The sequence below is a fragment of the Pelodiscus sinensis genome, chromosome 3 (genome assembly GCF_052426305.1).
Source record: "Pelodiscus sinensis isolate ZL-2025 chromosome 3, ASM5242630v1, whole genome shotgun sequence".
NCBI lineage: Eukaryota > Metazoa > Chordata > Testudines > Trionychidae > Pelodiscus > Pelodiscus sinensis.
In genome coordinates this window covers 432019-447666 of record NC_143054.1, presented here as the reverse complement: position 1 = coordinate 447666, position 15648 = coordinate 432019, and the positions used below count along the sequence as shown (strand labels likewise).

Sequence of the window (15648 nt, the reverse complement as noted above, 5' to 3'; positions counted from 1 at the left end):
CTACACTACAAAGCCCATCCCATTAAAGTTGATTTTGGTACTCCTGCTTGTGAGTAATGGTCAACTTTAGGGTAGTGCAGATGCAGCACTGTAAAAGTCAATATTCTTGGCCTCCAGGAGGTGCCCCACAGTGCCCTGCTGTCCGCTCTGGCCAGGACTTTCAACTCTGCTGCTGTCCAGGTGAACAGGAAAAGCTCTGGGAAAATCTTCATTTCATTTCCTGTATGGCCAGCATGGCAAGCAGATCTCACAGCAGGCAGCACACCTGACCACGAATTCCGAGGGTCGCAAACAAGCCCCAGCATGGAGCGTGCAGGAGATTGCGATGTGGGGAGAGGAGTCTGTTCAGGCAGAAGTATGAAGCAGCAAAAGAAATGCTGATATCTATGCCAAGATCGCGGAGAGCATGGTGTAGAAAGGATACGCCGGGGATGCCCGGCAGTGTCACGTGAAAATAAAGGCGCTCAGGAAGGCTTAGTAGAAAACAAGGAGGCAAACAGACAATCAGGATCATCGCCACAAACACGCTGCTTCTATGACTTGTATGGGATTCTAGGGTTGGACCAGACCAGTTTCCAAAGCCAGCCTGTGGATTCCCCCCAAGACACTCCTCAGGCAGCAGCGTGGAGGACAGCGTGGACGAGGTAGAGTAGGCGGAGAACAGGCAGCAGGCAAGCGGAGCGTCCAATCTCACCGACAGCTAGGACCCTTTTTATAATTTGAGAGACAATCCTGTCCTTCCAGGACGTCTCACTGCCAGGCCCTGATGGCGGGGAGGGCATTTCTGACAAGCTTTTATCACGTTACAAGTGGGTTAAGGCAACCGAGTGCGATCTGTGGCAGCCACTCTGCCTACACAGCAGGGGCTCTCTGGAACAGCTTGTTATTATGTCTGGCACCGGAGTGGGACTCCTAGGATGCTAGAACTGGAAGGGACCTCAAAACGTCATCAAGTCCAGTCCCCTGCCATCATGGGAGGACCAAGCTCCATCTAGCCCATGCCTGACAGGTGTCTGTCAAACCTGCTCTTAAATATCTCCAGGGATGGAGATTCCACAAGCTCTCTAGGCAACTTATTCCAGTGTTTAACCACCCTGAGAGGCAGGAAGTAATGTCTGCCTTTCACTTTTTGTTAGAGGGTGCAGCAGCAAGCACGCAGCTGTCTGGCTAGCACAAATCTGAAGGTGAAAACATACTAGGGAAAACATGTTCAAGGAGCAAATGCCTACTTAGACAGTGAGCGCTTAAACACGTGGAGGAATACGCTGCTGCAGGAGCAGAGCATGAAGACAGGACAGAGTGAAGACCTAGGAGGGAGTCTTGACAGTCATGGTGGAGGTGATGTACAATGGAGGACCTCCAGGACAGCTATATGCAAGGCACCCCACCAGCCCCTGGAGACCCACATTCCCAAGTTCCATAGCTTCCTCCCCCCCAAAGGATCTAGCATGTGGAGGAAGAGGTGCACAGGGAAGTTGGGAAGTCATGAGCATCCTTACATGAACCCCCAGGGATGCATCCAGGAGCAAAAGGCTGTTCTTCTCACACCTGTGACTGTAATACGCCACTTTCCCTTCTCTTCCCCTCACCCCCAAAGCTCCTGCCTTGGGCTCTTTTTCTGTCCCTGCTTCCTTAAGTAAAAACGCATGCTCTCTCAACCACCATGTTTATTGCTTGTGCTGAAGGGAGGTGGGAGGTTTACTGGCAAAGACACTTAATGCAGAATGCATCTCGTTAAGAGCAACATGCACGACTCATCTCACTGGCCATTCACAAAGCTGTTTTTCAAACCCCTCTGATTTCTAGTGCCCCTCGCTGTACTCTCCTTATAGCCCTGGTGTCTGGCTAAGTACTGGGCTTCAGCCATCCACCCTGGCATAAAACTTTCCCCTTACTTTTACAGATATCATGATCACATAGCAGGCCACCACAACAATGGGAATGTTGCTTTTGCTGAGATCTAACCTAGTCAAACTACAAAACCTTCCCTTTAAATATCTAAAAGCACATTCTACCACATTTCTGCACTTGCTCAGCCTGTAGAACTGCTCCTTACTGGGGTCCTCAACTTCATGGGCCACGGAAGCAAGGAGTAGGTTGGGCCTCTGAGAATCACTATTGATATTTCAACACTGCCGAAGGTAATTTTCCAGTCTGGGAAGAAAGTTTCAGCGTCAGCTTGCAACTTCCTTAAGAGACAGGCGTTCCTAAACATGCACGCATCATGAACCTTTCCCAACCATCCCATGTTGATGTCGGTGAGATGGCCCCACGCACCATCGAGAAGTGCCCCTTGCAGTTTATGTACTCCTTCGCAAGGTGGTTGGGTGCCAAGATAAGGATGTGCGTTCCATCTCTCACTCCACAGTTAAGAACTCCATCGCAGCAAAGCCTTCAATGACACTACCCTTTGTAGCAGCAAGGTATTAACTGCCTTGCTACCTGGATCACAACCACCCCACTGAAGATTTCCCTACTCTGAATGGATTCCCAACTGGATGGTAGATAGTTGGCATTGCAAGCTTCCACAGGGCTACTGCCACATTTCTCCACTGTCAGAACGGGTCTCACTCCAGTACTGCTGGGCGTCAGGGTGGGGAAAGCCATTCACAAACTTACATAGAAGTAGCTTTACGCATGCCTAAGTTTTGCAGCCACTGCTGACCATCCCACAGCTGCATAACTAAGCGATCCCACCAGTCTGTGCTCATCTCCCTGCACCAGAGCCAGCGCTCCACTGCAGGAATAGAACTGAATGCCGGCAGCATTTGTCACTCGCTCAGCTTAAGAGTAATGTTCAATGGCCTCCCGAAATTCTTCCTCATTCTGGCAGGCCCTGGACATAATGTAGCATAAGGTGCAAGATGGTTTCATTGCCATAGTACTTTGCTGCTGAGCAGGTTCCAGGCTGGGTTCCATGCTTACCTTGCTATGGCATCTGCAGGATAACCAGGGGAAAAAAAAGAGGGCAAAAAGACTGTTTGCTGGTGCTTTCAAGCAGGAGGGAGGAAGGAGAGGTGTGCATTATGGGACCCAGAACCATCCGCTGCACTGTGCTGGTCCCAGAGGGCACTGGGAGCCTAACCCAGAATGAAAAGGGCAGCAGGAACAGTGGGATTGAGAGCCATACACTGGGGTAGCTAAGTCAACTGTAGTCACCCTGCTGGGGACACACTCCATCAAATTCTTGCATCCAGTCAGGACATGCACCTTCAACTTTACAAAGTCAGTCTTCATTATTTGCCTCTCTCTCTCTCTCTCTCTCTCTCTCTCAGTAGAGAGAAGGTTTTATTCCCCAGCCCTTCGAGCAGACTCTTTACGGAGCCAGAAGTAGAGATTATATCCACCCTGCACCTGAGGGGCTCCCCGGCTCCCCAACTATTTCTGGATATCTGTGCTTGTTAAAATGGTAGTGACCCCCACACACACACGGGGACAAGGCTAGGGTGAAAGAGGGCTTCCTCTTCGCCCAGCTGAATATTCCACTCCAGTTCTGTAACTTGCTGGTGATGTGGTGAATGAATATACAACTTTCAAAGTCACCTGAGGCTCACCAGAACAGAGCCCCCAGCTGCCTGTAGGACCAGTCTGAAGGTGCTTCTGGTCCTTGGGAGGGGGAGGATTGTCAGCACAAGAGGGAGGGGGAGGTGATCCTATTTGAAACCAAGTCTACTGGTAAGACTTTTGTCTAGACTGCATCTGCCTAATTAGGCATTCTTCTATCACACAGCCAATCAGGCCGACTGGCTCAGGCACCCAAACTCTGCACAGCTGGACATTCATACAAAGGGCATCTTCCTATTTCACCTACCTGAGAGCAGAAAGGATCTGGGTGCACCAGCGCTTCCAGGCCTACAAACACAAGGCAAAGTACAAGTCACAATCAGCAAGCAGGACTAATTGCTGCCCATTCAGCTCATCTCCTGCTGCAGCCTAGGTTATGTTAAGGCCTTGTCTACACTTACAGGAAGACTGTGGCTTCAGATTGATCTTCTGGGGTTCAATTTAATGGGTCTAGTAAGGACCCACTAAATGTTGAGGGCGCATCCACGGGCCCCTGTACTCCACAGGGTCACGAAGAGTAAGGGAAGTCTCCCGTCGACCTCCCACAGTGGGACTGCCACAGAAATTCGATGTATGTCAACTCCAGCTATGCAATTCTCGTAGCTGGAATTGCAGAGCTTCAATAAAATTTCTCCCCCAGTGTAGACCTGACCTAAGCTCCATCCCATTCCAGCTCTACTGGTGAACAGTAACCATGGGAACTCACTCCCATGCTCAACCTAACTTCCCACATTCACGTAGTGACCAAGAAATCCCCCTCCTCCTTTCTGTCCTCTAGGATGACTGCAGAGCCCCTCTTACATGTCCCTGAGTGGAAGAGAAGTGGGCACAATCTGTGCCCTCCCAAAACTCACACCCTCTCTGCAGAGTTACATCCAACTGCTGGGTACTTTCCTGGAGAGCTACCCCTGGTTATGCTAGCTGACTTTCCCAGGAATGGTAGCTGAATGGAACTTCTACCTCAGGCAGGGACAGTGCAATCTGCAGCAAGGGGCTCAGCTCTTCTGAGGGAAAGGGCCCAATCAAAATAGGGCTCACATGCAGGAGGAGAGATTACCTTTTCATTCATTGTCTTGTGGTTCTTCTTTGTCTTCTTCAAGAACTGTTTCAAGCTCCCTGAGGACATGTACTCAGTGATGAAGATTACCTGCAGGGACAAGATGAGATTTTAGCCACTGCAGGGTAGAGGGGAAGTAGCAAGTAAGAAGAGCTTCTCACACTACTTACCCTGGCCTTGTTCTCCTTTACATCAGCCCAGTACTTATGGAATTTCACAATATTCAGGTGTTCCAGCTGGATCAGGTTGTCAAAGACCGCTTTAACCTTCTCCTGGGACACCCAGAAAAGCAGAGCTACATTACCATTTTAAGCCTGGAAACATCCCTATTCATTCTCCAACCTCCTCTTCTCCTATGTCTGAGGTGCCAGACATTCCAACGCTACGCACTACCCATGGTGTACTTGACTCCAGCAGCATCTGACCCTGATGTGAGATACACATGCATAACTTCATCTCCAGCCACAGTTAGGGGAGTATTTGGCCACTGATACTGACAGATTCAAACTGTGTTCCTCAGCTAATGAGAAGAGCCTGACAGACCCAGCCTGTCATACTTTCTGCACTGGGAGCACAAGAGAGTGTAGTTCCAATCATGCCCAGACGCCTGCACATGCAATTGGAGAACAGAGCAATTCAGTGCTCCTGTCAGATCAGCTGAGTTTGTAACTCTGCGCTATGTGACTATACTCAGCCACCACGGTCTAGCCATATTCTCGGCACAAGCTGCAGGACAGCCTCCACTCTTACCTCCTGAAGCTTAAAGTTCTTACGCTCAGAAAACTGAACCTCGTTCCAAACAACTTCCACACCCTCCTCTGTATCCATGGCCAGGTAGGCACTATCGATCCCTGGGACATTGCGCTGATTCACCTGGAGAGAAAGGTGGGGATAGATGTGAAGTGTAAGGCAGGAAAAACACTACCACCAATCACTCATCTACAGCTTCCTTCCATTTAGGAGTTTCAACCACATCTCAGTAAAGCATTTGATATGGTCTTGCATGATCTTTATATCTATTTTGGATTTAATAGTGTAGTCGATTAACGGATTAACTGATAAGCAAAAGCTTATAGGCTAATGCTATAGACTAGTCGCATTTCCTTCCCCGCTTCCCTTTGCCAGTAAATTTGTTAAGCAGGCTGACCACCAGCCCAACTCAATTCTGGCTTGTGCCAGGTCCGGGACCTATCCCTGCTGTGGCTCTGCATTTAAAGTGTATGAAGAGCCAGGTGGGCAGGCAGCCCAGCTCAGTTCCATCTCTTGCAGGGTCTGGGAGACAAGCCCCGCTTTCCCCCAGTCAGGGGCTGCTGCCACCCTACACTAGGCAGCAGCTCAGGATGACAGGCAGCCAGTCCACAAGGGGAGCTGGTTTTTAAACTGGCTCCCTTCATGGACCAGCTCCCACCTGGCACCCCATACTGCTGCCTCCGATAGAGGCAGCAGCAGCACGGAGCGGCTGGGGGCTCCTCAGGAGTGAGGATGTAGTGCACTGACTGCCGGCCTCATTCCCTGGGACTAGAGAATAGATGACTAACCAATAAAAATTCATGAGGTTAATCAACTATTCAATTAACCGATATTCAACATCCCTAAAATCAATTAACTGGGGAAATACAACTTAGATGTGGCTTCTATAAGGGATAACAAGTGGAGTTCCGCAAGGGTCTGTTTTGGGACCCGTACTATTCAATATCTTCATCAATGATGTAGATATTGGGATAGAGAGTACGCTTATTAAGTTTGCAGATGATACCAAACTGGGTGGGGTTGCAACTTCTTTGGAGGATACGGACATAATTCAAAATTACCTTAGCAAGTTAGAGAAATGGTCAGAGGTAAAAAGGATGAGATTTAATAAAGAGAAATGCAAAGTTCTCCACTTAGGAAGAAACAATCAGTTCCATACATACAAGATGGGAAGCGACTGTCTAGGAAGGAGCATGGCGGAAAGGGATCTAGGGGTCATAGTGGACCACAAGTTGAATGAGTCAACAGTGTGATGCTGTTGCAAAAAAAGCAAATATGATTCTAGGTTGTATCAACAGGTGTGTTGTAAGCAAAACTCGTGAAGTCATTCTGCCACTCTACTCTGCACTAGTTAGGCCTCAGCTGGAGTACTGTGTCCAGTTCTGGGCGCCACATTTCAAGAAAGATGTGGAGAAATTGGAAAGGGTACAGAGAAGAGCGACAAGAATGATTAAAGTTCTAGAGAACATGACCTATGAAGCCAGGCTTCATGAACTGGGCTTGTTTAGTTTGGAAAAAAGAAGATTAAGGGGGGACATGATAGGGGTTTTCAAATATCTAAAAGGGTGTCACAAGGAGGAAGGAGAAAATTTGTTCCTCTTGGTTTCTGAGGACAGGACAAGGAGTAATGGGCTTAAAGTGCAGCAGGGGAGGTTTAGATTGGACATTAGGAAAAAATTCCTAACTGTCAGGGTGGTCAAATATTGGAATAAATTGCCAAGGGAGGTGGTGGAATCTCCCTCTCTGGAGATATTTAAGAACAGGTTAGATAGACATCTGTCAGGGATGGTGTATACGGAGCTTGGTCCTGCCTTGAGGGCGGGAGGCTGGACTCGATGACCTCTTGAGGTCCCTTCCAGTCCTATTATTCTATGATTCTATGCTGGAAGGCCATAACAAGTGGGATTCCGCAGGGGTCAGTTTTGGGACGGGTTCGGTTCAATTTCTTTATCAATGATTTAGATATTGGCATAGAGCCGTGGTCCCCAACACAGTGCCCGCGGGCGCCATGGCGCCTGCGGGGGCATTTCCATGCGCCCGCCACGTGCTCGGGGCTGGCCTGGCCCCTGGCGCGCGGCGCTGGGCGGGGGGAGCGCCGGCCCCGAGCGCGCGGCGCTGGGCGGGGGGAGCGCCGGCCCCGAGCGCGCGGCGCTGGGCGGGGGGAGCGCCGGCCCCGAGCGCGCGGCGCTGGGCGGGGGGAGCGCCGGCCCCGAGCGCGCGGCGCTGGGCGGGGGGAGCGCCGGACCTGGGCATGCAGCTATGGGGGGGGCCGCCCCCGGGCATGCGGCTATGGGGGGGAGCTGCCCCCAGGGCGCAAACGGCCCCGCCCCCTGGCGCCCGGCAGGCAAACGGCCCCGCCCCCTGGCGCCCGGCAACCTTGAAAGGTTGGGGACCACTGGCATAGAGAGTATGTTTACTAAGTTTGCAGATGATATGTAGCTGGGAGGGGTTGCAACTGATTTGGAGGAGAGGGTCATAATTCAAAATGATCTGGACAAACTAGAGAAATGGTCTGAGTAAACAGGATGAAGTTTAATAAGGACAAATGCAAAGTGCTCCCCTTAGGAAGGAACAATCAGTTTCACGCATACAGAATGGGAAATGACTATCTAGGAAAGAGAAAAGATCTAGGGGTCATAGCAGACCACAAGCTAAACATGAGTCAGCAGTATGTGTGGAAGTGGAGTCTGGCTAGCAGAACATTTAACTAGTTAACGGATTTAATGGGGTTTTACATTCCTAGCTTGGACTCTATCTCTGAGATCTCTTGCAGTGCTACACCTCTATTTCTCTTATTTCAACATCCCAATGACTTGATCATCCCATTACCTTACATCAGCACCTGTAATTTCTAGACCATCTTCTACTATGACTAGTAATGCTTTACTGACATACAAAATCTTGATACTATAAAGCACTCACTAGGTCTACTCTGCAGTAAAAGGCCTCCACTATATAAACAGCTGGCTCAAGTCAGCTGACTTGGGCTCACAGAATTATAAAATTGCAAGATGGGAAGGGCTCAGTGCACCAGCCAAAGCCTCAAAACTGCAGTTTTATAACTCCAAGTCCTGTGCTCCAAGAACCCAAGTCAACTGATCCAAACTCAGACTCATTAGTGTGTTTTGGGAGGCTTCCCCTCTTCGCAGTGTACCGCACAAACCCAGAGGCTCCAATCAGGCTTACGTCCTGTTGTATTAAACACTGTTCAAATGCATCGGAGATTGGAAGCACTTTGGGACAGGGCCAATTTAGATATCAAGTGAGGAAGATGAGCACAGATACTTTATAAATGGCTGCAATGTCTTAATACACTTACAACCATAGAATCATAGCACAGTAGAACTGGAAGGGCACTCAAGAGGTCATCAAGTCCAGTCCACTGCCCTCACAGCAGGACCAAGCACCGTCTAGACCAGTGTTTCTCAACCTTTTATTTTTAGAAAGTACTCTTCTTCAACAACAACAAAAAGTTAAGTATCCCCAGTACCTACAGTACAGTACTGACTATTTGATCTGAGGAAGTGGGTCTGGCCCACGAAAGCTCATCATCTAATAAACCATCTTGTTAGTCTTTAAAGTGCTACATTGTCCTGCATTTTGCTTCAACTACCCCAGACTAACATCTCTATCACTATCCCAGTACCTACAGTTTTCAGATCATTTTTTTCTACCATTGCAACTAATTTGTTTAAACAACTTAATCATAGCTGGTTGGGCAATGAAATTTTTGGGTGTAAAAAGTATAAAAATAATAAAGCATGGTAAAACTTGAATTTTTGTTTCAATTTCAGTTGTGTTGCTGTACCTCCCAGACTTCTCTCAAGTACCCCCAAGAGTACGCATACCACTGGTTGACAAACACTGGTCTAGACCATCCCTAATAGATGTCTATCTAATCTGCTCTTAAATATCTCCAGTGATGGAGATTCAACAACCTCCTTAGGCTATTTATTCCAGAGTTTCACCACCCTGACAGTTAGGAAGTTTTTCCTGATGTCCAAACTAAATCTCTCTTGCTGCAGTTTAAGCCCATTGCTTCTTGTCCTGTCATCAGAGGCCAAGGAGAACAACTTGTCTCCCTCTTTTAGGTACTTGAAAACCACTATCATGTCCCCTTTCAGTCTTCTCTTTTCTAAACTAAACAAGCCCAATTCTTTCAGTCTTCCCTTATAGCTCATGTTCTCTAGACCTTTCATCATTCTTGTTGCTCTTCTCTGGACCTTCTCCAATTAATCCACATCTTTCTTGAAATGTGGTGCCCAGAACTAGACAATTCTCCAATTGAGGCCTAATCAGCGCAGATTAGAGTGGAAGAGTGACTTCATGTCTTGTTCACAACACTCCTGCTAATGCATCACAGAATCAGGTTTGCTATTTTTGCAACAGGATCACACTGTTGACTCATTCTTGTGGTCCACTAATGACCCTAGATCCCTTTCTCATAGACTTTAAGGTCAGAAGGGACCATTGTGATCATCTAGTCTGACCCCCTGCACAGTGCAGGCCACAAAATCTCACCCACCCCTCCTAGAATAATCCTCTCACCTATATCTCAGATATTGAAGCCTTCAAATACTTTGAAGACCCCAACATGCAGAGAATCCTCTAGCTGTGATCTTTACCCCATGCTACAGAGGAAGGCGAAAAACCTCCAGGGCCTCTGCCAATCTACCCTGGAGGAAAATTCCTTCCCAACCCCAAATATGGCGATCAGCTAAACCCTGAGCATGGGGGCAAGACTCATCAGCCAGACACCCAGAAAGTTCTCTATAGTACTTTCTGCAGTACTCCTTCCTAGACAGTCGCTTCCCATTCTAATAACCATCTTGTTAGTCTTTAAAGTGCTACATAGTCCTGTTTTGTTTCAGCTTCCCATTCTGCATGTGTACAGAATAATTACTTAATTGTACACTCTATGCCATCATCTAAATTGTGGATGAAGATATTGAACAGAACCAGTCCCAGAACAGACCCCTGAGGAACTCCACTTGTTACACCCTTCCAGCAGGATTATGAACCATTAATAACTACTCTAAGGGTATGTCTACACAGCAAAGTTTTTTTGAAATAACAACCGTTATTTCGAAATAACTTTACTAGCGTCTACACAGCCAAACCGCTATTTCGAAATTAATTTGAAATAGCAGAGCGCTTATTTCGAATTTGGTAAACCTCATTCTAAGAGGAGTAATGCCAAATTCTAAATAGCTATTTCAAAATAAGTGCTGTGTAGACACTTATTTCGAAATAGGAGGCCTCCAGCTTTCCCAGGGTGCCCTGATGGCCACTCCAGCCTCAATCAAGAACACTCCTCTCCCTCCCACCTCCCCGGAGCCCTTAAAGGCGTTGACTCTGGCCACAGTGCCTGGGCCAGCTCCAAGCCTACCAGCCCAGAGCCAGCAGTCACTGCCCCGACCTAGTGGCCCCAAAACATGAGACAGCAAGCCACAGGTAGCCAGCCCTCCACCACTCCCCAGGAGCTGTTTGCCAGGAGAGTGCCTTCCTGGCCAAGAATGGAGATCATGGACCTTATTCAGGTTTGGGAGGGATGCCCCCAACATCCATGATCTCAGCATTAGATGGAGGAACGTGGCCGTCTATGGCAGGATAGCTGCCAGCCTGGCCACCGAAGGCCATATGTGAACCCAGGAGCAGGTTTGCATGAAAATCAAGTTGCTTCAGCGAGACCCCCCCCCCAAACCCTGAGTTTCCGCTCCCCCTTACTCCCAGGTTTCCCCCTACCCTCTCCCACCCTCTCTCTTCTCCTCTCCTGCCTCCTTTCCCAGTCGCACCAGACTTTCATTCCCCCCCCCACCAGTTTTGTTAAATAAAGAGAGTTTGTGTTCATGAAAATATGAGTATTTTATTTTACATCAGGAATGGTGGCGTGTGGGGGGGAAATAAGTGGAAGGACGTGAGGGAGGAATGAGGCACAAGCCCCCAGTGGGGCAGACCAGGGAGGCTCTTAGTGCTCCTCAGGGTAGAAACTCTCCCATAGGGTCTCCTGGATACTGACAGTCCCCCAATGGACCTCCCGGATGGAAGCCTACAGACAGTACAGCCAGGCTCGCAGCAACGCGTCGCAGCTCTGGCTCCATGTTGCAGAGTGCTGTGGTGTCCCGAGTGAGGGGCACGCAGAGACAAACTGCTTTGCTGTCCCTCATCGAGGTAGGCAAGCAAGCAGGGAAACCTGAGAACTAGTTGTCTGGGGGGTGGGTCCCTTTAAGATCAGGCCTCAGATAGCCTCAGGCACCATCCACACAAAGTAGCTCCTGACTTGATGCCCTGCTGGACCTGGTTCCGGATGGCCTTAAATGCGATTCAGCGTCCACTCAGTGTGGATGTGCTATTTCGAAATAGCAAAAAGCTATTTCGAAATGCATTTTGTGTGTAGACGTGTTATTTCGAAATAAGCTATTTCAAAATAACGCTGTAGTGTAGACATACCCTGAGAAGTGTTATCCAGCCAGTTATGCACCCATCTTAGAGTAGCTCCATCTACTGTATTTGCCTAGTTTATTGATAAGGTCATGCAAGACCCTATCAAATGCCTTACTAAAGTCTAGTGATAGAAATGTAGCCGTGTTAGTCTGGTGTAGCTGAAACAAAATACAGGACTATGTAGCACTTTAAAGACTAACAAGATGGTTTATTAGATGATGAGCTTTCGTGGGCCAGACCCACTTCCTCAGATCAAATAATGGAAGAAAATAGTCACAACCATATATACCAAAGGATACAATTTTAAAAAAATGAACACACATGAAAAGGACAAATCACATTACAGAACAGAAGGGGGATGGGGGGGGGGGGGGAAGGAAGGTGAATGCTAGTGAGTTAATGATATTAGAGGTGGGGAAGGGGAGATGTCTGTGAGCTAATAGTATTGGAGGTGATAATTGGGGAAGCTATCTTTGTAATGGGTAAGATAGTTGGAGTCTTTGTTACTAAAGTCTAGGTATTCCATATCCACCACTTCTCCCTTATCCACAAGACTCTTTATCCTATCAAAGAAAGCTATCAGATTGGTTTGACAGGAGTTGTTCTTTACAAATCCATACTGGCTGTTACCTATCACTTTATTATCTTTCAGGTGTTTGCAGATGGTTTCCTTAATTACCTGCTCCATTATTTTTCCTGGCACAGAAGTTAAATTAACTGGTCTGTAGTTTCCATGCGAAAACAAGTGCCCCCCACCTCCTCATGCCCAGACCCCTCCACCACTCATACCCTCTGCCAGACAGCCTGCCCCCAGCCCACTGGCCAAAATCTCCCCTGCCATCTGGCCAGACACACCCTGTCCTCTGCTCCCTGGCCAAAATTCCCTCTTCCTCCTGACCAGGCACCCCCTGTCCTCTACTTCCTGGCCAAAATCCCCCCTACCAGGCAACCTCTGCCCCCAGCCCAGACCTTGCACTCTCATCCCCTCTTAAAATCCACCACCCACCCAGATCCTGCACTCCCATCTAGGGTTGCCAGGTGTCTGATATTGAACCAGACAGTCCGTTATTTTCACCTCCTGTCCAGAAAAAAAAACAGAAAATACCGGACACCTAAAATGTCTGGTACTTTCTGATTTTTTCCTGGCCAGGAGGCAAAAATCCCAGGCTCTCCGGCGCAATACGGAGGCAGCCTAGCAACTCTAGTGCTTACTGGGTTCCGCAGGGGAGCTGTCTGACCTAGCACAGGGAGGCAAGATGGTGGGCGGCTGCCGGCAGCCTATTAGGGCCAAAAAGCCTCACCACAAGGTTTTTAAAGGAGTCACGGTGGGGTTTGTTTGGTCGGTTTTTTTGTTTAATTCTCAGGGTGCTTCTCCCCCTCCAACAAACTTTTTCCTGGCATGTTTGTGTTGTTGTTCGGTATTTTTTCTGAAACCATCTGGCAACCCTATTCCTATCCCTATCCCATTCACTGGCAGCCCTGTCCCGCACACTTAATGCCTCATTTTTGGCCCCAACCCAAAGCCTGGAAGTGGCACAAAATCCACTAACCCTGGAATCCCACAGGAGTAAACCTGGCCTGAAGCCTTGAACCTAGGTCCTCCACACCCTTTCCCCCACTATGGGGCAAGAGCATCAGAAGAGTGAGGTGTTTCAGTTGGGGGGGTTACATCAGTGAGCGTTGGGGATTTTTTTTTCTTCTCACTTGTGTAGCCCCCAACTGACTGTTCTGTGGGTCACTAGCCCCCAACCCAATAAAGGTTCCCCACCCTGCCATAAACAAACACAACACTGAAATCTTGTGTGTTGGACATAATATTTTGCTTGATTTAAAAATGAACCCTGGACAACAAGCCCCCAATTGGGGGTCAGCCCTCATCTGGCTGCAGCATTATAACATTCCTGCACGCCCCCACACACCAACCCTCCCACATCCCCAAACTCATGCACCCACACATTCCCAGTCCCTGCCATAACACTCCTGCACCCCCACACCCCCCACCCTTCTGCCCTCAATCCATCATACACAGCAATCTCCTGCCCTGAACCCCTTGTATACCCCAAACCAGACTCCTGCACCCCCGCATCACCAGCCCTTTGTCACAAGATTGACAGAAGATAACCTGAATGCATTGCACAAAGCTGGATTTGACCAGTTATGATGTAAACTTCAAAGAAATGTACAAAAAGACGCAGCAACAGATGTCTTGTTAAATAAAGTCTGTGAGTACAATGTTTCATTTGGGCTATTATTAATCATGTCCAGGGCTTGACAAACAGCAGTGAGCCCTGCTCGCCAACCACGTGGTTTGGCATGCTGCGCATGAGCAGACCTCTCTGCGCATTCGCTGATTGCACTGCGGAGCCGTGCCGACTTAAAATCTACTCGCCCCGGGTGAGTAGATTGACTAGCTTGTCAAGCCCCGATCATGTCAATTATCAATAATATACATTGTATATTTTCAGTCATGCAAGTGGGTATTCTTATACAGCTCTTTGCTGACCACTTGTTCTGAATTTTGATACAGTTTGGTTCTTTGGTTTGAAAAGAGGTTGACAATCCCTGATTTAGCCAATACACTATTGCTTATCGGTTAGCGGTCCGGGTTAACTGCAACAAACTCCTGCTCCCCTCCCACAACGGTCTCCCCATTTAAAACACAGAGTGGCGGGTCTGAGTTTCAAATGAAGAGCACACAGGGGAGCTATCTGATACAGAGGTAGCAGCTCAGGGTGGCAGGCAGGAGCTCATCCATGCAGGAAGCAAATTTAAAAAACGGCTCCCGCCTGCCGCCCCATGGTGCTGCCTCTGATACAGCAATAGAGAAAAGCTGGAGAGGAGTTTGTGAGGCCAAATTTAGACAGCTATAGATAAGTGACTGAAGTCTAGTTCACCACAAGAGCACACGCTTAAATGCTACCAGTTCCGCCTGCAAAGCCTGCAGGGTCTCGAGGCGTGGATGAGACAGGGGTGCAGGAAGGAGGGGGTTAGATTTATTAGGAACTGGGGGACTTACTGGGAAAAGAGGAGCCTGTACAGGCATGACGGGTTCCACTTAAACCTAAATAGACCCAGACTGCTTGTATGTCAAATTAAAATACCACAGAGGAATTTTTAAGTTAAGGTCTGGGAGAAAGACAAAACGTACAGAGATGTATACAATTCAGACAGACATATCCCTTAGAGCAGGGGTGGGCAAGAGTGACCGGATCTGACCAGCCAAGCTGCCAAAACCGGCCCTCAGCCGCCTCGCTGGCACACTTACTAGAAAGCTGCTGCAGCCTGCTAACTTTCACTGGATAAGAGGGAAGGACCTTTCGTGGACTGATAACTGGTTAAAAGACAGGAAACAAAGGGTAGGAATAAATGGTCAGTTTTCCAAGTGGAGAGAAGTAACTACTAGGGTCCCCCGAAGGGTCTGTCCTAAGACCAATCCTATTCAATTTATTTATAAATGATCTGGAGAAAGAGAGCAAACAGTGTGGTGGCAAAATTTGCAGATACCAAACTGCTCAAGGTAGTTAAGACCAAAGCAGACTGTGAAGAGCTTCAACAAGATCTCACCAAATTAAGTGATTGGGCAACAAAATGGCAAATGAAATTGAATGCTGATAAACGTAAAATAAGCATACTGGAAAAAATCATCCCAACTATACATACAATTTGATGGGGACTAATTTCACTACAACTACTCAAGAGAGATTTTGGAATCATTGTGGATAGTTCTCTAAAAACATCCACTCAGTGTGCAGCAGCAGTCAAAAAAGCAAATAGTATGTTAGGAATCATTAAAAAGGGGATAGAGAATAAGACAGAGAATATCTTATTGCCTC

General features: G+C 48.2%; 1 protein-coding gene across 2 annotated transcripts in view; it reads right to left on the bottom strand.

Annotated features, from left to right (window-relative positions):
• Positions 1-15648, bottom strand: part of NRBP1 (nuclear receptor binding protein 1) — a 78075-nt gene that overhangs the window by 50624 nt on the left and 11803 nt on the right. For both annotated transcript variants that reach the window (XM_075916280.2, XM_075916281.2), the window contains exons 3-6: positions 5372-5494; positions 4792-4893; positions 4622-4711; positions 3812-3852 (exon numbers count right to left, since the gene is read on the bottom strand). In XM_075916280.2, coding sequence (XP_075772395.1) covers positions 3812-3852; positions 4622-4711; positions 4792-4893; positions 5372-5494 — 356 coding nt within the window. The remainder of the gene's footprint in view (positions 1-3811; positions 3853-4621; positions 4712-4791; positions 4894-5371; positions 5495-15648) is intronic.